At 48.9% G+C, this 22,106-nt stretch overlaps 1 protein-coding gene across 1 annotated transcript in view; it reads left to right on the top strand.

The window, feature by feature from the left end:
- Positions 1–22,106, top strand: part of TLL2 (tolloid like 2) — a 135,080-nt gene that overhangs the window by 102,312 nt on the left and 10,662 nt on the right. Inside the window, exons 10-16 of the mRNA XM_068548993.1 lie at positions 3,256–3,358; positions 9,701–9,817; positions 10,831–10,976; positions 11,427–11,622; positions 19,643–19,768; positions 20,508–20,668; positions 21,320–21,500. Of these exons, the coding sequence (XP_068405094.1) occupies positions 3,256–3,358; positions 9,701–9,817; positions 10,831–10,976; positions 11,427–11,622; positions 19,643–19,768; positions 20,508–20,668; positions 21,320–21,500 (1,030 nt within the window). The remainder of the gene's footprint in view (positions 1–3,255; positions 3,359–9,700; positions 9,818–10,830; positions 10,977–11,426; positions 11,623–19,642; positions 19,769–20,507; positions 20,669–21,319; positions 21,501–22,106) is intronic.

Genomic DNA, 22,106 nt, shown 5'->3' with positions numbered 1-22,106 from the left:
GATTCACCAAGCCTTAATTATTATTGCTGACTGGGGGCAGGGAGAACATAACATTGAAATTCCAGCACCAATTATTTCAACTTCTGCTTCACCCAGCCTTCCCCAGAGCTGCTGGTCATCAGCAAACTTGATTGATTTGAGTTTCACCTCTTGTTCATCACCTCTTCCCCTATGGTCTTTATGGTTCACTAACATACTTAAATAATTAGCCTGAATAATTATCCGTTCATTCAGATCGTGAACGTGTTACCAAGGAAGTTGTACTAACATTTCCTTTCTGAAATTTTAAAAAGCAAAGGCTAAAGAATTATACTGCAACCAGTTAGCAAGGATTACTGAGCCCTTCCACCTGAATTCTAGCACCGTGGGAGAGACGAAAGAAATCTAAGTTACAACCCCTGTCTTCAAGAGATTTAGAGTTTAGTTGGGATCCTCCCTTCACCCCTAGGGAGTCTGATTTAATTGGAGGGACATTTGCTTGGCACTCTATCTTTTTAACTTCTGAGGTGATTCTAATCCACAAGCAGGTTGAAAGAAAAGTGACATCACACACACACACACACACACACACACACACACACACACACACACACACACACACACACTGCAACACAGGAGGTAAGCTGGCCAGTTATTTTCTGGTACTGACTTCATTTCCTAGGAGATCACAGGGCTTTGTGGAAGACGGTGCTCCTTGTCCTAAGACCTGAACAAGGGAGCTGGTGGACACCCTCAAGACGGGCAGCCTGTGTGAAGAGCACTTCGTGTGTCCGGTTCATGGTGCATTAAGTGTACATTCAGTGTGGCTTGATATTTTAAATCGCCATTCATCAAGTGTCTATTATGTGCCAGGCATAGCACTACACACGCCATATACAGTTTCTCGTGCGGTCCCCTCAACAACCCAATGGTGTGCATGTTTCTTTACAGATGAGGAAGCTAAAGACCCAAGAGGACAAGTATTTTCCCAAGATTCCAGAGCCAGGAAGGGTAGAGCTGGGAGGAAATCCAGATCTGCCTGCCTCTAAAACGCCTGCTCTAGAATCACTCTAAGATAGGGAGGAAGGAGTTCCAAAGAGGGAAAGATCATGTCCATCTGGGAAATCAGGGAAGGACTCAAGGGGGAGGGAGGGGCCCCCTATCCAGGCATGGGAGGGTCCTATTAGCACGGATATATCAGGGTGCACCCGGAAATAAGGTCACATAGGATGGGTGCTGGAGGCTCTGGAAAGTAATCAGAGTTTAATTTATGAGACGAGGGCATAGGGAGCTGCTGAAGTTTTCTGAGCACAGGAGGGATCTGGTAAACGTGAGCTGTAAGTGTAAGATTGATCCAGAAGACCTAGTGTGCAGAATGGACGGGGGCACAGCAGGGAGGGGTTCCGGAATCACCTCAGCAGGAACGCAGGCAGGGCTGTTGAAGGGGCAGCGAGACTGACCTGGAGCGGGAACTCAGACATCTCAAAGGAAGAAAGTCCGTCAGCACTGGGATAAACAATAGAGGCCAAGGAGAGCTAACCCCAAGGTACAGCACCTCAGTGATCGGGGCGAGGGTGTCACCTACAGACAGGGAAGCTGGGAGGGCAATGCTTTCTTTTGAGGTGTCCTTACAGTTAATGGGGAGCGGGGAGGACGGGAGCCAGCCGAGGAGAGAGAACAGTGGACAGAGTGTGGTGGAAACCAGAGAGGAGAGGCTCAAAGCAGAGGGGCCAGAGAACAAGGACAAAGAACTAAGTCCTTTCGATGTGGCCGGGAGGGCACTGCAAACTTTGACCTGCAGCCCTCCAGCCTAAGGGGTTTACTTAGAGACAGTGGGACCCGGGGCTGTAAGAATAGAAAAGAAAGTGGCCAGCGGAGGGAGGAGAGTGAAGATGCTAGAAAAAGATGAACTGTCCGATAGCAAGGTCCCCCCGAGTGGGAAAAGCCATAGATAGGGTCAGAGGTGCAGGAGCTGGGGCAGGACGCTTCAGGGGACTCTGGGGAGCGAAAGAGCTGAGAGACGGTGGGCAAGGTACACGCCGAGGACGGGCAGGGAGCCCACCTGGGAGCTGCAGCCAGACAATCCCGGGCTCCTTGCATGGTGGGGCTTGAAGTGGGGTGAAGGGAGAGGGCAAACTGACCTCGGTCTGGGCCGTCTGAGTTGGAAGGGGTGCAGCACCTGTGTGCCAAGTCTGTAGGGCCACCCCATCCCCTCCACTGCTTGTGGGCAGGGGCACCACTGAATGGCCTCAACTGTGTCCAGAGGGACTGGAAACCTTCCTTCCCAGTCCCCCTGAACCCACCTCCCCAGCCTTCACTCCTTCTCCTCACCTCTTCTGCCCCCTCATTCCAGACACGCGCACAACGACCCTGCTGGATGCACAGTGGGGCTCCCCAGACATCTCCTTGCTCTGCTCGTGTCAGTCCCTTGCATCAAAATTCTGTCAGGCCCTCCTTCTCTGGCCCCTGGACCCCTATTCTCCTTAGGTTAAATGCCACCTCCTCCGAGAAGCCTTCTCCAGATTCTCCTGGGCAGAATCTAGTTCTCCTTCCTTGAGGCTCCAGAATGCCTTTCTGTCCATCCCTTTCTTCTCAGCATTTATTCCATAGAGTTCTAATTGGCTTGGCACATCTGCCCTTCCCTCATTCTCTGAGCTCCTTAAAGGCAAGTACTCTGTCTTACTGATCTTTCTGTCTTGATTGGCCAACACAGACTGGCACACAGTAGGTGGTCAACTAACAATGGTGGAATGAATGAATAAATGAATGAGCGGACTAACTGTAGGAAGGCTATTAGACACACCACACGTCAGAAGAGTGAGGTCATGGCCAGGGGAACACTGATCACAGAGGTGCTCGGATGAACTCGGGCCCACCCCAAACCCTTTGGAATGATTGACGATGTTTTAAGATCTTTTCGTATCTCTAAACTCCATTGACCTCTTACCTCCTTCCAAATCCCCAGTCTCAACGCATCCCGACTAGTCTTTTTAATGCATCTTGCTTTCTATAAACCACCAAGTGACTTCAAAAGCCCAAGTTATTCCCCAGACAGAACCAAAGAACCCATCTCCTCTGTTTATTCCCCATCCTGTTTAAGGTTTATTATTGAATGTCATGAGGTTTCCTGTGAATGTGCCTTTGAGAGGACACTCCTACTGTGGTCTGAGAGCTCTGTATGCTAAAGGGTAACGTGAGAACACCGCTATGCCAGACGTATCTTCAAAACCCCTCAGGCTTGGCTGCCAAAACTCACTTTACGGTAACTCTTTGCAGATCGTCTTAAACTTCACATCCATGGATTTGTTTAAAAGCCGCCTGTGCTGGTACGACTACGTGGAGGTCCGGGATGGTTATTGGAGAAAAGCCCCCCTGTTGGGTGAGTTGACTTCAGAAAGCCTTAAGAGAGGAGTGCTCAGATGCTCTCTGCGATGCTGTTAATATTTGGAAGGGTCCATCCCGCCAGTCACAGGAAGCTCTCACGGGTCAGTGTCATTGTAAAACTCTGAACACTCCATTTGGCCGCACATGTTAAAAGCTTTTAAAACTGCGAATCCTCTTTGACCCAGCCGTTCCACTTCTTAGAATTTATCCTAGGGAACTAATTAAGGAAGTGTGCAAAGCTCTCGCTACAGGGATGTTCGGTGAAGCAGGAAACATTGAAAACAATTTTAAATATTCAACAGTAGGGGTTAGGTGAATAAATTATAATACATCTTTTCAATGGAAAACTATCCAGCCATTAAAAATAAAGTTGGAGGGGACTATTTATTGATACAGAAAGATGTTCATTGTACATTGCTACACAAAAGGTGTTGCAAAATAGGATATGCAGTAGGATTCCATTTTAACAAAAATACACTTGTATATCGATGCAGGCGTTGCAAAACCAGATGCCTTCGGGTATAAGGTGTAAATGAGTGAGATGGGGCTGGTATAATAAAGTAAGAAGTGGCAGGGAGTGTGGCAAACTGAACAGTAAATATCCTGACTCAAATTACCCAAAACAAAGTTACTGAAAACATTGTGCAGCCTGGATTTGACTGGAAGAAACCATTTTGTGATCTACAATATATATCTGAAGTAAAACAAGAAATATAAATAAATAACACACAGTGGTTATTTCAGGACGATGGAGTATTTTTTAAAATTTATTCTGTTGTTGTTGTTCTTGGTTTAGCTATATTTTCTAATTTCTCTATGATGAACATGTATTTATTTGGGGAGATGAACAGTGCTTGAACTCATCCATGAAAAGGCAGGTGGACCTTTGAGTGAGAGAAGGTGGGCAGGTGGCATAAAGAGAAAAGTCAGTTCACTCAGGATTGGTCACCAGAGGCAGATCTCTCAGGGTGACCAGGGAAGATTTAACGTCATATAGAGGACCAGTGGCATCAGTGTTAGGACAATGGACATGGGGACTCGTTTGGCGCAGAAATGTCCACCATGGTGGAGCCAGAATGAGAAGCAGGGTCATAAGGAGCCAGATGGGAGGGTGTCCGCTGAGAGTGGGTTGTCCTCATTTTTAGAGTGCTATTCAGGGTGGGCTTCTGAGTTGGACCAGCCTAAATTCGCAGTGCAGACTTTGTCCCTGGCATGTCTTCACGTAGGCAGAAAAGCCATACTTGTTATGCTTCGAATGACTGGCTTGAGTGTGAGCTGCTATTAGGACACCTGACCAAAGACGGAGGCCGGAAAGAAGGGAGAGAGCTAAGGTGGGGAGTTTCACTGCCAGACTGAGCCCAACTTTGTGTCAGATTCTGGGGTAGATCAGAAGAGACAGGGACAGAGGGTCTGGCTGGACCCAGGGGCGCCTGGCAGATACTAAGCTTCTGTATGGCCAAAGGGTCTCAGCCAGATCGGCTCCCACTGGGAAAGGCACACAAGCCCACTCAGTCCAGAGGGCCATGAGTTTAAATTCCTAAAGGTACAAATAGATAGGAATTTGTAAAGAAGTTTTGATGAGCGCCCTTGCACTCTGAGAAAGGAAGCACGGGGTGGGGGGCAACCTCATGGTTTGGTTTGTATACTTCTGGATTATTTGGCTCTTTTACAAGAATGCATTCAGATATTGTTTTATAATTAATAAAAGAAACCGTGTGGGAGGAGTTTCATGATAACATGGAATCTCAGGGACCCTAGAGTCACTTAATCACACACCTTCATGAGAAAACCACACTCCCCAAGTGCAAACCAACTCGCTAAGGCCACACAGCCTGCTGGTGGCTGAGATGTCTGGATGTCTAAGTTCTGGTCAGAACTTAGATGTCCAGCTGATGGGGCAAGGAGGCTGCTGAATCTAGAAGGGGCTCCCCATAGGACCGCCATGATTCGTTGTTTATCTGAAATTCAAATTTAACCGGGCTTCCTGTATTTTTGTTTGCTAAATCTGGCAACCCTATACCCCCCAGGGAATGTGATAGACTTAAAAAGCTCAGGAGGGGGAAGCTCTCTGTTCCTAAAGTTCCATGGAGAGGGCCAAGGCACGCTCCTGAAAATGGGCACAGGCAGAGGGATTTCCAGCTGTTCCTTGAACTTGAAGCAAGAATTTTCTCACTACAGATCCTGGGAACTCAGATTACACGTTCATTGATTAGATGGAGGTTTTGCTGTTCGTCATTATCAATGATGGTTTTTTGTTTGGGCTTTTTTTGTTTTACTTATATTTTACACACTTTTGCAGTGAGTGTGTGTATGTGTGTGTGAGAGTGTGTGGATGTGAGAGAGAGAGAGAGAGAAAGAGAGAGAGTGTGTGTGCGCGCGCGCGCCAAGTGTGCTGTAGCCAAGGCATGGCCCCGCGCCTGTAACCGTCATTCTTCATTTGCAGGAGTTCTCCTTTGCCAACTATTTGGCCTGCTCTGATGTTTCCAAATGCAGTTGTTAGTGAACTTTTGTGTTTGGAACAAGTGCATTGTGTGGGCCGAGCTGGTCCCTGGGAGGGGTCAGTGCCATGAAATCTGCCGGGAGGAGGCAGGTCAATGCCCCTTTGGCAGGAGGGAGAGCGGATTAGGGCGGATTGTGAAAGTATGCATCTTGCTCTGAAAAACTGTGCATCGCATATTTTCCCAGGGCAGTGTGTGAAAATCCAGGCATAATGGACGCATAACTTTTTATGAATGAACCCTTTATGACTCCCCATGGAGTCCACTTGTAGTGTCCTCATCTGCATTTCCTCTTCTTGATATCCTTATTAAACTCCTCCTCCAAAGGCAGGAACCAGATTTCAGTGTAGGAATCTGACACCTTTTCTCTAGTCCATTTTCTCTCCAGCCTGCTAGTCTCCTTGGGAGAAGGCTGTTTGGGGCCCAGCTTTTCACATAGTGATTAAAGGGAAATGTAAGTAGATTGAGAACATTTCACGGCTGCTTAAAGATAGCAGATTGTTTTTTTCAGTTTCGGGGGTCACTGAGGAGATTGCACCTAAAGAGGGGAGGAAGGTGTCTGCATACAGAACTCATCCAGTAATCTGAAGCACTGGCCTGTTAACTGGATTCCCCTCCCTTATTTCTGCTAGAGGAATTACTCTAACAATGCACTTTTGTAGGCAGAACCGTCCTCGGGCATTCTGTCCCACCACAACGCACACAAAAGCTTTTCTTCCCCCTTCCCTGAAGTGGGGAGGGAAGTTCAGAAAGGCCAGGCTGGCCAATCAGTGTCGCGTGGCTCCACTACTGAGGGCTCTCTGGGCAGGGGCAGCCCCCCAAATGAGCAGAACCGATGGCATGAATCAAACTGGCCAGCCTGGTATTGCCACAAGCTTGCTTTACGGTTTGAGTCTTTGATCTCCATTCCTATGTGTCTGTTTCCAAATTGGGAAATGGGGATAGTGATTATATTCCAGACAGCAGATTTGATGTCTACTGATCCAAAAAAGGTGCAGTGTTCAGAACTGCACCTCAAACAGAGGAGTTCCTTTGGATGGTGGTGGCGGTGACGGTGATGATGATGAAGAGTGTGAGACTGATGAGAGACTGATGATGAAGGTCAAGATCTCAGGCTGCCAAGGTTCAAATCCTGCTGCCACTTACAATCCTGAGCGTAACTCACATTGAGTGTAACTCAGCTCAAATTCTCCAGAGCTCAGTTTTTTCAGAAATGAGATTAATAATAGCACCTATTTCAGAAAGTGGTAGGGAGGCAAATAGAAAATCCAGGTGACGTGTGTAGGACAGTGTCTGGCATAGTCTGGTTCAATTCAAGAGGGAGCTTTTATCAGAACCATTACAGTGAAGGTGAGAATCTGGAGACATCAGTCCAGGGACAATGTAGAGGGTTCTAGTTAAGAATTACAAGGTGTTTTGGGGAGACGTTGCTTAGACATAATTTGTAATTTATTCTACCAAGTCTAGCTCTGCCAAGGCAGTAAAGCACACCTGAGCTGGTAATTCCTATCTCTTCCAGGGTACGGAGCAGAGGTGGGTGGTACTGTGGCCCTGGGGTGCGTGGTTTCTTAGGCAGCAAGGTGGTGAAGTCCCTCTCTCTTTTGAAAACTTCCCCAGCGGCTGTGACAGCTGGGGTTTTAAAAGGAGAAATTTGGACTTGAAACTCGGTTTGGCTAAGAAAGAGTTCCTTTTGTGAACCGGCATTGCTTCACCGCTGTTCAGTGGCTCCGTCTTCTCACTGGTGAGCAATACTTCCCCAGGCTTATATGTTGTTTTCCAAGAACTAATTGATACTAATTGGCCATGCCCAAGGAACCATTACTAGAAGTGTATAGACTTCTGATGGATTTTTCCTTGCCCAATTCTCAACAGCAGTTTTAGCTCATCTCCCTTAATATTAAGCTCCCCAAATCCAAAAGGCTACAGGCAGCCAGAATCAGAAGGCAATGGAAGGAGATTAGCAACCTCTACCCCTGCGTCTCCCCAAAGAATGTCGACCACAGTTGGCCACTAGGAAATGTCTGTAGTGGCAGTTTTTACTCCCCCAGTCTCACCCCCCGCCCCATTTCTCAGAAGGGCAAAGCAGCGTTACAGCTTCAAGGGGTTGATCCAGTGGCTAACACAGTGCTGGCCATAGGAGGATACCCGCTAAATATCTGTCAAATGGACTTTAAAACATTTTTTGGAGATAAAACTCGTGCACCATAATACATCTCATCATTAGCGCATGTAAGCCAGTGGTTTCAGTGTGCTCACAGGGTTGTACAGCCACCACAGTCTGACAGCATCTTCATCGTCCCCCAGAGAAAGCCCATACCCATGAACCGTCACTCCCCCTCCCCCCATGTTAAATGGATTCTTGAGTGACTCACACAGTCAGCGCTGGTGGAGCCGTGGACGCTTTCCGTTCAGAGAGACCTTGGCTGGTCTGTGTTGTGAGCACCTCACCCCCGTTCTTGCCCTGGCTGCCATCCTTATGTGGCGTTGGAAATTATATGGCCACGGATGACCATGCCCTGGGGAGGCCTGGCCTTCCCCCTCTTCCTCCGTAAAGGGTCCAAATTTCACACAATGTACCCACGTGTCTAAGAAATACACATTGATTCATATGTTCAGTACCACACGTTCAGTAGCAATTATGAGCCCCTTTCCATCAGGTAGTGGGAACTTAATTACAGTCAGTTTGTGGTTTTTCCCGCAGGGTGCCAGTGGGGGGCACACTTTGTGCCAGGGCATGGTGTCTGGCACGTTGCCATCCCAACTGGCATTGCTGGGATGTCCTCATCCCCCTCTTGTCTCCAGTCCTCTGTCCACCTAAGTGGCTGTGGTGCCTCCTCCTTGTCTCGGCCCTAGGCCAGTTCAGATTGGTGCCAAGTCCACATCTCCCTAGAAGACGTTCTATGGGAGACGTGCTATGGCTCCCCAGACCCTCTGGGCTATGGGAAAGTGGCTTCCATCCCCTCCCAGGAGTCCTGTTGCTGCCATGGTGTCCTGCTTTCCCTGGAGAGCTCTGCATGCCTGTCTCCTGGCCTAACATCTTAAGAAAACACACAGACACTCCTGTTCTGAGCCCAGGTGGGACACGGGGAATCCAGGGTCCTGTTGCCCCTCCAGGCTCTGCCAGGGACTGCCCTGGGGGCACAGCTCTCTGCTTCTCCCGGCTCCTTAAACCTCCTTGGGGTCTCTATCATCCTTCTCCACCCAGGACACAGGGTCGTTTCAGAGGTTCCATGGTGCCCTCTCCAATCCTCTCTCCCTGTAGGAGAGGATTGCTCCTCCATCCTAGGAATCTTTCTAAGACTATAAGGCAGGGGAAATGTGCTCTTATTCATTGTGTATTTTCCCAGATCTTTGGTATTGTGGCCAGACTTGTGGAATTCAAAAGCCAGGAACTGATTTTGTCATCATGTGTCCTCTGGCAACCCTTCCCTGAGACAAGGAAGGCATAAGGCATGCCCCCCAAATAGAAGGGTGTATATGTAATAGAAATACCAGGGGGGACACTCGTCACTCGCTCAGACCACCATCCCACCACTGGCCTTGGTGGGACGTCCTCATCCCCCTCAGCACCTCAACAAGACCCACTGGTAGGGGAGGGGGTGCCTGGGCCACACGCAGGGTATCTGATTGATTGGAGCCTGAGACTCTCCTGAAGGAGGCATACAGGCGTGTGACTGCTTCCATCCCAGCTTTTAATCCTGTATGTGCTACAGGATGAGTTGCCCAGCGAGGACTGCTCACCTTGAACCGCATTTGAAGCAACACTGCTCCCTCTCTGCCTGCACTGAGTCCCTCCGTGCTGTCCGCCAGCAGCCTGACCGTTCTTTTCCGCTTCCCAGGTAGGTTTTGTGGCGACAAAGTCCCGGAGCCGCTCACCTCCACAGACAGCCGGCTCTGGGTGGAATTCCGAAGCAGCAGTAACATCCTGGGCAAGGGCTTCTTCGCGGTGTATGAAGGTTTGTTCGTGACGAGAAAAGCCGCCGGCGTGGTTCCTGGTGTGCCTCAGTCCTTCACGTGCAGCCGGTGTCCCTTCCCACCCTTGCACGTGTGGCGGCTGCCCGAGCCCTGAGGGTGGGGCAGCACCGGCCCCTTCTCCCACCTTATGGAAACTGCGAGGCTAGCTGGGCTCCCTTCAGGACAGGCGCCACCTACCTGTCACCACCCTGCTGAGCCCTCATTCCAGTCCAGCGGGGATGGCGTTGGGGGTTACAGAACACTGTGGAGATGAAAGCAGCCTCTGAATAGCTGTGTGAGCCTGAGCAAAGACTCCAAACCTCTCTGAGTTTCATTTGTGAAAAGAGGACTTTGGACAATGTCAAGGAATTTCCAGCTACATTTCTTGGAAGGGCCTCTGAGGCCACCATGGTGGTTGAGTTGAGGGAACCAATAGGTCTGGGCTCTAGGCAGCTGCCACCAGGGCAATTCTGCTTCTGTTTGTTCCACATATTGGCTTTCTCTGGTTAGTTACCCCTGTGCCCGCCCTCCACCCAAAGGAAAACACTAAATAATTATTAAGGCCCCTTAGGGACTTAAATTGTCATTTTGGAGAGGCCAAAGTTTTGTTTTTATAAAGGAAATAGCGTGCGTGTGCGTGTGTACACATCACTCTGTACCAGAGGGCTCCACCCTCTGCATCAGAATCACTGGGGGATCTCAAACCCCCGGTGATCGCCCAGACACACTTGATCAGAACTTCTTGGGATGTGGCCCTGGCTCCCACAGTTTGAAAAATCTCCCAGGTGATTTTGATGCACAGCAAAGGTAGAGAACCACTGCTCTACACGGTTATTTTCTTTATATGAGAAAAATTCAGAGTTGCAAACACATGAGATTATGCCTTTCTGGAGGCACAGTCTTGGTTGAATGGAAATGAAAATGTTGGCAAGTGGAGCCACCTAGTGGTGTACTTCCTTAGTAAGCTCTGACCAGGGACCCCCCCCCCCCTTTCCTCCTGGCTCTTTTTCTAAAGCTACCTGTGGGGGAGACATTAACAAAGATGCCGGTCAGATTCAATCTCCAAACTACCCGGATGACTACAGACCTTCCAAGGAATGTGTCTGGAGGATTACGGTTTCGGAGGGGTTTCACGTGGGGCTTACCTTCCAAGCTTTTGAGGTGAGTACTGCTGATCTTAGACACTGTGCTCTATAAAGATGCATTGCCATTCTTTGGTTGAAAACAGGAACCTAAGAGGCCATTTCAAGTCCATGATGCATTTTGCCAGGACATCTAGTATCAGAGCCTCTGCAGGCTTTGAAATCACATCTGCCTCCTTGCTGAAGGCTGCTGGAGAGGGTGGGGGAATAATTGAAGCAGAAGTCTAGAATGGGATCCCAGGGCGTTTTGTTGAATCTTTCTTCCCTGTTTACCATGACTTAATCTCTTTGCAGCTTGATTCATCCTTAACTTGCGCAAGTAGGAGACAGCTTGGAAAAGCCCAGGACACGTTTGGGTCCTTTTGTCTCTTGGTTAGATTTTCAAGAGTGATATTTAGGTTCCTTTCTTAAATTGAAAACCTTAAGGCCAAGCTGCTATCTTTCACGTTGTCTCTGTTTCTCCGTTTAGATCGAAAGACACGACAGTTGTGCATACGACTACCTGCAAATCCGCGACGGGCCTGCGGAAGAGAGCGCCCTGATTGGCCACTTTTGTGGCTATGAGAAGCCAGAGGATGTAAAGTCCAGCTCCAACAGAATGTGGATGAAGTTTGTGTCTGATGGCTCTATCAATAAAGCAGGCTTTGCAGCCAATTTTTTCAAGGGTATGAATTAGCAGTTGTTTCCATTTTAGTCACAGGATGAGGTATTGCCCCCCTGGCCTAAGAATCACAAAACCCATAGGGAACCTTAGCACCAAACAAGGCTTCCTGCAGTGAGGAGGCAGCAAGCCGTTTCAGAGCTGTGCGTAGATTCCCCAGCGGAGTTCACGACTGACTCGGGTACAGGCTCAGCCTTGGCTTCTTTCTTTGTGGCAGAAAGTTGTGCTGCCGCACTTGGAAATTAGGTTTATAAGTTTCCAAGGTCAACTTCATGAACCTTAGTGAAACTGAGCATTGATAACAATACATATTTGTGTAGTCACTATCATTAATTGAGCACCTACTGTGTGCCAGGAACGGTGCAAGGTACTTGACTTACACTATGTCATTTAATTCCCAAAATAAACCTCTGAGTTGGGTTTAGATCATGCTTGATCAGGGCTGAGAAGGGCTGCTCAGGGTCACTCAGACAGTTAAGTGGCAGATCAAGAATCTAAACACAGTCTGACTCCTAAGCTCAAACTCTTTCTAGAACATTGCCTTGCATGCCCTGATGTGGGCCAGAGAGGCAGCCCAGGTCTTCAGCTCCTGAAGCATCAGCTCCCAGTCTACAAGCCTACCCTCAAGTGGGGAGAGCTGGGCAGGGGGCAAGGGGAGACTGAGAAAGTGTGGCGCTCACAGGAAGCAAACCTCCGTGCCGCCTTAGGGACTGACTGCTCTGTAAGATCTTGATAAAATCAGACGCAGAATGGTGTGGGAAGACCAACATTCCTGGCCCCAGCAGAGCGAGCTTCCTAAGACTCTGTTGAATAGATAGGTTTTCCTTCTCTGCTCTCAGAGCCCTGGAATTCCTCAGACCACATGCTAAGTGGAAATACTGGCTATTCCCCAATGCATTGTGACTGAGCGCCCACCAGCACACCAGCAGCCACTGAATGGAGATATCCAATCTGCAACTGGTGGTCCCCGATCAGTGACCCCTTCCTCCCTCCTCTCCTAGGGCTCCTGGCTGTGCTAACCCAGAAATCCTGGTCCCTTCCTTACTCTGTCTCCCCATCTGCCCCCTGTTTATCCCCTTCTCCCAGGTTTTAGGTGAGCAGATGGTGTCAGAAGAACCCACTTCAAGCTGTGTGACCCTGAGCAAGCATCCCTTTTTCCTTACTGAAGCCGCTGTTTTCCTCTCTGTAAAACAGGAAGAAGGAAATCTGCCCATTTCACCCAGCCAGCTGTGAAGCCCCAATGAAATGATGGCTGTAGAGGCACTTCATAAGCTGAAAAGTACCACACAAGTGTGCGGGATTTTTTTTTTTTTTTTCTGCTTTGAGCCATCTGGGGACAGCAAACCCAAACAGAAACAGAGCAGAATCCTAATGCTCTGAATAATTGGAGACAAAGTTTAATTCTTTCCCAAGCAAAAACAAACAAAAAACCAAAAAACCAAGCCATATCGAGTGTATTTCAAATGCACTTCGCCTAGTGGTTGTAGTGGGAAGAAGGACATGGGAGTCTTGGTAGAGATGCCTTAGTAGAGATGCCTTAGTAGAGATGCCTTAGTAGAAGTAGAGATGCATAGCCCTCGCCTCACCCTAGCCCAGACTGCACCTGCTGGGTGTCTCTCAGCCTGGGGAGACCCCCGTCTGACTTAGTGGCCTCACTAAGCCACTAAGTCTTAGTGGTTGGGTCGCCTACAGCAAGTTATAAAACCTCTCTGAGCCCCAATCTCTCTACCTGTAGAAACAATACTACCAGGTTATCGTAGAGTTATTGTCAGGAGAAAATGAAATAGCATTAAGTGAACACACATGGTGTCATGTTTAGTCCCATTAATTTTTTTTGCTAAGGAAGGAATCTCTGAAGTGGTTATTTTTCTCTCTGGAAAAAATAATGTGACAACTTCTTCTTGCAGTTGCCGTGTGTCACTTTCTTATCGCTGCTGTAACAAATGACCACAAATGTGGTGGCTTAAAACAACACAAACTTATCATCTTACAGTTCTCGAGGTCAGATTCCCTTGCCTTTTCCAGCTTGCAGGGGAGGCGCCTACACTCCTTGGCTGGTGGTGCCCTTCGGTCTTCAAGCAGCAAGGGCGGCTGAGACCTTCTCGGGCTGCATCCCAGACCTCTGCCTCCATCATCACGTTTCCTTTTCTGACCCTGACTCTCCTCCTCCCACCTTCAGTTGTAGGGACCCTTGTGGTTACAGTGGGCCCACCCAGATGATCCAGGATAATCTTGCATTTCAAGAACCTGAAATCACATCTAATCACATCTGCAAAGTCCTTTTTGCCACGTAAGGGTAAGGTAACAGATTCCCAGGTTCCAGGACTACGATGTGGACGACTTTGGGAGACCTCATTTTACTTACCACGTCACAAATAATCGTGAGGTTTTATTCTAATTCTGTCTATCCTAATTCTCCTGTCCTTCTCCTTCCCTGACTTCTACCCCCAGGTCCGTAAATTAGGTGTTGGGGCTTCCTTCCAGTAAGAGAACTGGTAACCAGTTGGCACTGGCCCACCCACATCTCATTCCTGGTTCTGCTGACGATCAGCATTGCAATTTTTGAGAGGACCAGCTAAAACTGGAGATTAGGGTTTCCAGATTGAACAAATTTTTAAAAACCGTTTGCCCAGTTAAATTCAACGTTCAGATAAAGAATGATCTTTTAGTATATGTACGTCCCAAATATTGCATACTGTACGAAGAAATAATTGTTCATCTGAAATTCAGCTTTAATGGAGTCTTCTGCTTTTTTTGTGGCAACTCTACTGGAGATGCCAGTCAGTGCAGTGGAGACGGGTGTTTCTCTCTGTGATGCTAAACCGGCTTGTAAGGGACTGAGTCTAGAGCCTTGGCCTGCTCTGACCAACCATGATAACTAGCTCTGTTTTAGTGGTTAGAAAATGCCATCTTCTCCCTCTTCTACCTTTAACATTTATTCAGCAGTCATCAAACTGTGTCTCAGGGGCTGTGGGACAGAGGAGAACATGGTCCTTGTCTTTAAGAGCTCAAGGTGACAAAGGAGACCTGTGAGCCAGCGGGCAGTGATATTGTGTGAAGTGTTGACATCGGAGGAGGATCTCACTCAGCATGGGGGTGGGGTCAGCACCCAGCCTAGATATTCAAGGACATGTCAGTTGGCAAACAGCTTTTTAGATGCCTGTAAAGGTGTTAATTGAAGCCCATCTACACTAACTTAGTGCACAGGCCCAGCTTGATATCTTTTTTTATGTCAAGAAGGACTGTAGAGAGCCACATTTAGAAAAGAAGAACTATACAGCATTGACCTTGACCCTGAATCTTAAAAGAGGAGTCAGGTCTGGTGGAAGCCTCTTTGGGACCTATTAAAGGAGAAAGAAAGGACATCTATCGAGCATGCCAGAAGCTGTACCAGCTACCTCACTTTGTCTTCAGAACAACCCCTTGCTTGGCATTATTGCCCCCATTTTATTTATTTTATTATTATTATTTTTTAAAGGGTACCTTGCACATAGATTCCAATGTATGGCCCTTCACCATGCTGTCTCTTGCCTCCTTATTTTTTTTTTTAATTTATTTTTATTTATTTATTTTTGGCTGCGTTGGGTCTTCGCTCTCCAGTTGCGGCGAGCGGGGGCCACTCTTCATCGCGGTGCGTGGGCCTCTCACTGTCGCGGCCTCTCCCGTTGCGGAGCACGGGCTCCAGACGCGCAGGCTCAGTAGCTGTGGCTCACGGGTTTAGTTTCCGCGGCATGTGGGATCCTCCCAGACCAGGGCTCGAACCCGTGTCCCCTGCATTGGCAGGCAGACTCTTAACCACTGCGCCACCAGAGAAGCCCCTATTACCCCCATTTTAAAATTGAGGAAATTGAAGTTCTAAGGTGGCTGAGCTAGAAGTAGGCCCTGCATGTGTAGGACTTCATAGCTCATTCTCTTTCCTCTACAGAGACCTGAAAGCCACAGGAAAGCAAAGTGAAGGGATTTGAATTTCTGATTTGATTCTGACATTCGTCACCTTTCTGCCATGGGAGTATAGGGAGAAGGGCCCTGGATGTAGCCTCTGCAGTTTGGGGTCTAGCCCTGCCCACACACTTCTTACCAGCTCACTGCTCTCAGGCAGGTCAGTTTTCCTTTCTGAGACTTGATCCTACCTGCTTTGTCCTCAACCGTATTCACAGTGCCAGACCCACAGTGGGCTCAATAAATTCTTACAGGGCAGTGGATGAATGAATAAGGCTCAGATTCTCATTTGTGGATTGGGCTTCTTGCTCCCTGCTCTGCCTACCTTTCAGGGTTCCCACGCGGATGAATGAGGCCAGAGACCACAGTGCAGAACAGCGCTGTCCAACAGAAGTAGGAGGCAAGTCACAAATGCAAGCCATGAATGTAACTTTAAACTTTCCAGCAGCCACCTTACAAAAAAAAGAAGAAGAAGAGAAAGAAAGGGCAAAATTAGTCTTAATACTATATTTTATTTAATCCAATATATCAAAAATACTGTCATTTTAATATGTAATCAATATACACAATATTAATGAGAGATTTTATGGCTTTTTTTTTTTTCCACACTAAGTCTTGGAAATCCAGTGTGTTTTACACTCACAGCACATCTGAATTTAGAATAGCTGCATTTCAAGTGTTCAGTAGTCCCATGGGATCTAGCACAGGTTAGCCCAGCTCTAGAGCCCCGACACAGCCAGCTCTTTGTCAGCCTTTTTCCAGCAAGGCTGTCAGTAGGATGTCCTGTGAGCACACAGGGGCCGGTGCGTGTGTCAGGACTTCTCCAGTGAAAGAAAGTGGAAGAGTAACTACAAAGGCCACGCAGAAGAGTTGGACCAGCCAAAGAAGCTCTTGCCTTGGTGCCAGTTGGCAGGAGTCTCTGCCCAGGGCCCAGCTGGCACATGGCTCTGTCCAGGGTGCCAGTTGGCCTCTGCATCCCTCTCCTGGCGCCAGATGGAAGTCCCTCTCAGAGCCTGCTGGCCGGGCAGCAGGCAAAGCACCTCACATCTCTGCTTACTTGGGGAGATGGCAAGTGCATTTTCGGGTTGACGGGGCCATTTTGGTGCCACACTCCCCACATAAAGAATGGGAGGGTTTCCCACCTTGACCCCCATGCTCCACTGTCCCAGTGCTGATGGCCCACCACGGGATCTGTGATGTGGGGGGCTGGCTCCCTTCAAGGTACTTCAAAAGCTTAGGGATGTGCCTTGCCTTCCCTTTCCTTGACTCTCTCTGAAACAATGTTTGGGATCCTACCTGAGTCATCTCATTATCTAACCTCAGAATGGTTCCTTCTTTCACTGGTACTACTTGGAGAAGGCAAAAAAAAAGCCAGAGTCAGTAAAGCTGATCCCTGATTCAGCTTCTTCTCCCACCCCCACGCTCTCCCAGATTTTTCTGGGGTGCTTTGCCTTGGCCACTGTAGCCCAGAGCAAGCATGAGCCTGTGGGCTTGAAGCAGATGATACTTCATTCTAGTGTGGAGGTGATGCAGAGGGCACCCAGCCTCCCCCTGAGAGCAGGGCCCCTGGTTCACTTCCACACCATACACCCGAGCTGGAGCAGGGGTGGAAATGGCCAAACATCCCACTGCTCTTTCTGGAGAGAGCTCAGGTGTAAACGTACACCTTGTACCCATCTTCCTGGGCCAAACACCCTACCCTTCTAGTCTTTGGAGGAAATATACTCCCTTTGCTTTAGGTGCACATCCAATCCACCAGCCTCTCTCCCTCCACATGGCTAAGATGGTGCCAGGAGACTTATCAGTGGTCCTCCTTTTCTTGCCTATGACAATCGTGTGTCCTGCCCATAGCATCTTCTGGCATCAGTCTCCCCCAACCACCCAGCTTGGCCCTTTGTTTAACTTGCTCTATGTTGATGGGCTCTTTCCATGGTTCCTTTCCATCCTCCTGCCAGTTTCTTGACTCTGCTTTGCTGCCTTCCTGCCCATCTAGTCTTCCTTCATTGGCCCATCCTTGACACTTTTTCCTTCGTTCTGTTCCTGCCTTGTCTCTCTCTCTCCCCTCCCCAGGCCTACTCTACTCTTCCCTGATTCAGGGATGCCAGGTAACCTTGTCCTTTTCATTACTCCCATCATTGTGTCTCTCCATCCACTGGAATTTCAAAAGCAACCCTGCTCTTTTCTAGAGCAATAGCTAATGTGTACTGAGTGTCTATATGCTGGGTACTTCACAGGCATCATTTTAATCACCACAACCCTAAAAGCAGGTATTATTCTCATCTTAAAAGTGGAGGAAGGCTCAGAAAGTTCAAATCACCCAGTTTATTGAAGGAAGATCCCCTGGTGAATCCAGCCCAGGTCTGTCTGGCTCGCCCTAAAGACTGGACTTTTTCTATTCCTCATTGTTACTGATTCTCCTCCTTTTATACTTTTTAGCAAATGTCAAAGAAAGTACTTTGCCTACTGTAAAGTAGTAAATAATTGCAGGATTGTTACTACTTTAGCGAACTTAATACTTATATGAAGCTATGGACAACTTCAACCCCTTGTCTAGAGCGTGTCTCCTAAACCCAGTCTCCCCTACTGACCAACTTATTTAAGCTTTTGTTGAGCCCAAGAACACATCACTCTTAGAGCCACCAAAGTTTACATTTACAAACTGTCCTGCACCCAGCGACGAGCCGCCAGGTTGATGAGTATTTTGTGCATCATGGATCAGGGAGATTGGAAGGAAATGTGTTTATTTGAGTTGGAGTTTATTTGAGTTGGAAAAAGGAGATATGGTGGTTGAAAGGTTTGCATTTTCTGCTGGACCATTGGGTTGGAAGTTGCAAGGAGTCAGAGTTTTCAACAATTCGAATTTCAAAGGGCAAGAAATGCCTTTAAAAACAGTAAGATTCCTATCTCTAGGTGTTTTCCAGCAGGGTCTGAAAAGCCACCTACCAGAAATGTTACTAAATGGATCCTTGCTGAGGTGGCAGGACTGGAGATCTTTTCAAGTCTTTACCAACTTGAAAATGTCCTCATTTATTTTATGTGTAATGTGAGGTCTCTCAAGATTTCGTGAATTCTGTCCTTGCTCTGTTCTTAACCTTCCCTGGCGTTAGGAACCAACACTTCCACCCACTCTCCAACCCTTTCTTCTTCCTAGGTTGGGCTTTTGTTGTTGTTGTTTGAAGATGTCTCTGTGTGTAGTTGTCCTTTCATTAGACTCTGCAGCTCTGTTAGGCTACAACCTGCATGCTCTTTAGGGATAAATGTACCACAACTTGGCAACAGAAAACAATGATTTTTTCCTTTTACTTCCAATACTCTTCTTGGAGATGCCCAATGGACTGGGTTTTTCCTTTCTTTAGTGGTGCATGGGCTGACCTGTCCGGGGAGATTCTCCAGTGAGTCCCATGTTCTCCCTCTGGACAGCGTCCTGCTTGCTGCTATTTAATTGCCCCAGACACATCATTGGACACTTGTCGGTGCTGAATCCCATGTAACTCCCCTGCTAACTCAGTCTCTCTGTGGCCTTTTCCTGTAGTTTCTCCTGGAGGCATCGGCTCACCTAAGAGCCAGCGTTTTCTGTAACCTTGAAGATCCCCTCTTCAGATTAGTGATAAAAATGCTAAATCACAGCTTCTGGTTCTATCCCTGGAGAATACTTATACATCTTCATCTAGGAATGTGTCCCTTTGTCCTTACCCTTTGCTTAATGTCCTGAGACGTTCCGCATTTATGGGGGATCCCCAATTTTACGGCATTGAAATTGATCGTCTTTGGTATGAAAGCTTTGAGATTTTTTAAGATCACAAATACTGCTGACTGAACCCTGCAAAGAATGAAGTTATACCAGACCCAGTCTCCTCTCAAAGGAGCCCTGCTTCTGGCTAACAAGTTAGTCTTGTGCGTTGTCAAGATCCCACTCGTTGCTGTGGCTGCTGCTGGTTTCTGAGACGTGGACAGGGGACTCCTTGGAAGGTGGTCACCAGGAGTCGCTCTTTTACTTAGAGGGAATCCCGGGATGTGGGAAGCAATGGGGAACAGACCCGGCAGCTTTGTGATGACTTAACCACGGTCACCTTCCTCCCCAACAGAGGTGGATGAGTGTTCCTGGCCAGATCACGGCGGGTGTGAGCAGCGCTGTGTGAACACTCTGGGCAGCTACAAGTGTGTGTGTGATCCTGGCTATGAGCTGGCCTCTGACAAGAAGGCGTGTGAAGGTTGGTGTTGGACCTGCCAAGCTGGAGTGAGAGGGGATGGGGGACAAGTCTTAGGAGAAGGGGAACAGATGAAGATGGGGCAGCTGGTTGGCTGTGGAGTAACAATGGACAGCTGTGGGCATGATCCACCTCCTTCCTGGAGGGAAAAACAACTCGATGAAGCCACAAACGTGAGATGACTTTATCAGACTCCACCCCAGCAACTGTGCAGGTGGAACCATGGTTCATTTTCTTCTGTGACCGTGTGAAATTCATATGATTATTAAGGTAGCAAATAAAAGCAAAGAATAAGTATGAGCACTTTGGTGTGACTCAACGAATAGCGCATTTCATTCATTCCATTCCTACCTGGCTGGTGGTGTTTTCCTTGCCCACCTGCATGACTCTGCTTGTTCATGGAAGCCAGGGACATTGCATAGCTTGGTGCAAACATTTCTAAATCTCCTTGGTCCAAGTCATGTGAAGTCCCCAGCTATGCCACTGAGTGAGAGGTAAGCACAAACGCATCGTCTTTTTTTAAAAAGCAGTAAAGACTTGTCCTCCACTCCATCCCTCCAAATCCTCAGTTGAAACAGACTAGAAGAAAGGAGGCTGAATTAATCAGTTCAGATGGTCTATTTGTTGTTGTTGTTATTGTTGTTTTTATTAAAGAACAGCAGGGCTTATTGCTGCTTGGGGGAAACTGCAGTCACTTGGAAATAAAACCAGATGAATCTTGCTTTTTTTTCCCCCTGTGCAGTGGCCTGTGGCGGTTTCATTACCAAGCTGAATGGAACCATCACCAGTCCTGGGTGGCCAAAGGAGTATCCTACAAACAAAAACTGTGTCTGGCAAGTGGTGGCCCCCGCTCAGTACCGGATCTCCCTTCAGTTTGAAGTGTTTGAACTGGAAGGCAATGATGTATGTTTCTGCGCTCCAATTGACTGGGGATCTTGTTGGGATGTGGCTCAGGGCTGAAAACTGGCGAGGGGCTCAGCAGGCGGGGAGGTGGCCTCCTAGGGTCGTGGGGTTGTAGCTGGGCGGAATCTGGGGGGTGTTTGGTGAGGCAGTTTCAGCTGCACACCTTCTGCAGATGGAGGGCTTTGTTCCTCTCGTCACTGATAAATCCGAGGAGAATCAGGACAAGAGAGGAGGAGGCGGGTCTTGGGGGCGGGGGATGCGAGGTGGTCAGGACAGGTATGTCCCCTGGGGTAGGAATCTGGGGCTTAGCGTCCAGCTGGGAGGAATGGAGGCGGTGAGATGCAGCTGGGGACCAGGGTGGCATAAACAGCCCATTCCCTCCCTTGGGCGGTGGTCGTGGGATGATCAAGTCAGCCAGCCGAGGCCCAGGCAGAGCCCTACAGCTGGACAGCTAGTCAGGCGTGCCCCCTGTCTGCACCTTGGGCTGGAAGGATCCCAGTAAGAGTCGAGAGGACCCTCCCGCTGGGCCTGACCGAGCTCGACTGCCCACCTGGCAGGGTGCAGCTCTCAGGAAGGCAGCCCTGCCATGCGCCAGGGTCTGCGGCGGGGACTTGAGGGCACCGGGCGGCTCCCCATGGCTCCCCCTTGCAGGTGTGTAAGTACGACTTCGTGGAGGTGCGCAGCGGCCTGTCCCCTGACGCCGGGCTGCACGGCAAGTTCTGTGGCTCCGAGACGCCCGAGGTCATCACCTCGCAGAGCAACAACATGCGCGTAGAGTTCAAGTCCGACAACACGGTCTCCAAACGCGGCTTCAGGGCCCACTTCTTCTCAGGTGTGCGGGTTTGGGGGCAAGACCACAGGCTGAGGGCAACACGGCTTTGTGGGCTCCCAGCCCTGGGGCACCCGCCCGCCCCTCTCTGCCCGCTGCCCCTGCCCTCACAGTGTCTCTGCCTCGGTCCGGGTTTTATAGCGTGGTGGCTATGTTATTGCAGGGCTACCAAAACAAGCGACCACAAACCAGGTGGCTCAAAACAACAAAAAATGTTGTCTCTCACAGCTCTGGAGGCCAGAGGTCTGGAACCGAGGTGTGGGCAGGGCTGCACTCCCCCAGAGGGCTTGGGGAGGAGCCTTCCTTGCCTCTTTCTAGCCCGTGGTTCCAGCACTGAAGTGTTGGGTGGTCTTCATCTCTTTATTTTTTACGGGCTCTTTAAGGATTCTTAGTTGTCCTCATAGAATCAGAGGGCAAAACTAAAGCACCAAGTGTTCAGTGACACATTACCCGCAGTGGGCAGAGGGTACAGAGAGGAGGGAGATGTCCCTGACCCTTGAAGTTTTCCTGGTGGGAGGGCCGGGGATGGAGGTTGGTCCTCGGTTAGCAGGGAAGGAAGCTGGCTTAGGAGAGGGCTGCATACTCTGCCGGCTTGAGCTACTACAAGAT

This window comes from Eschrichtius robustus, chromosome 7, assembly GCF_028021215.1.
Source record: "Eschrichtius robustus isolate mEscRob2 chromosome 7, mEscRob2.pri, whole genome shotgun sequence".
Lineage (NCBI taxonomy): Eukaryota > Metazoa > Chordata > Mammalia > Artiodactyla > Eschrichtiidae > Eschrichtius > Eschrichtius robustus.
The sequence above is the reverse complement of the archived record's forward strand: the minus strand, read 5'-3'. Positions and strand labels throughout refer to the sequence as shown.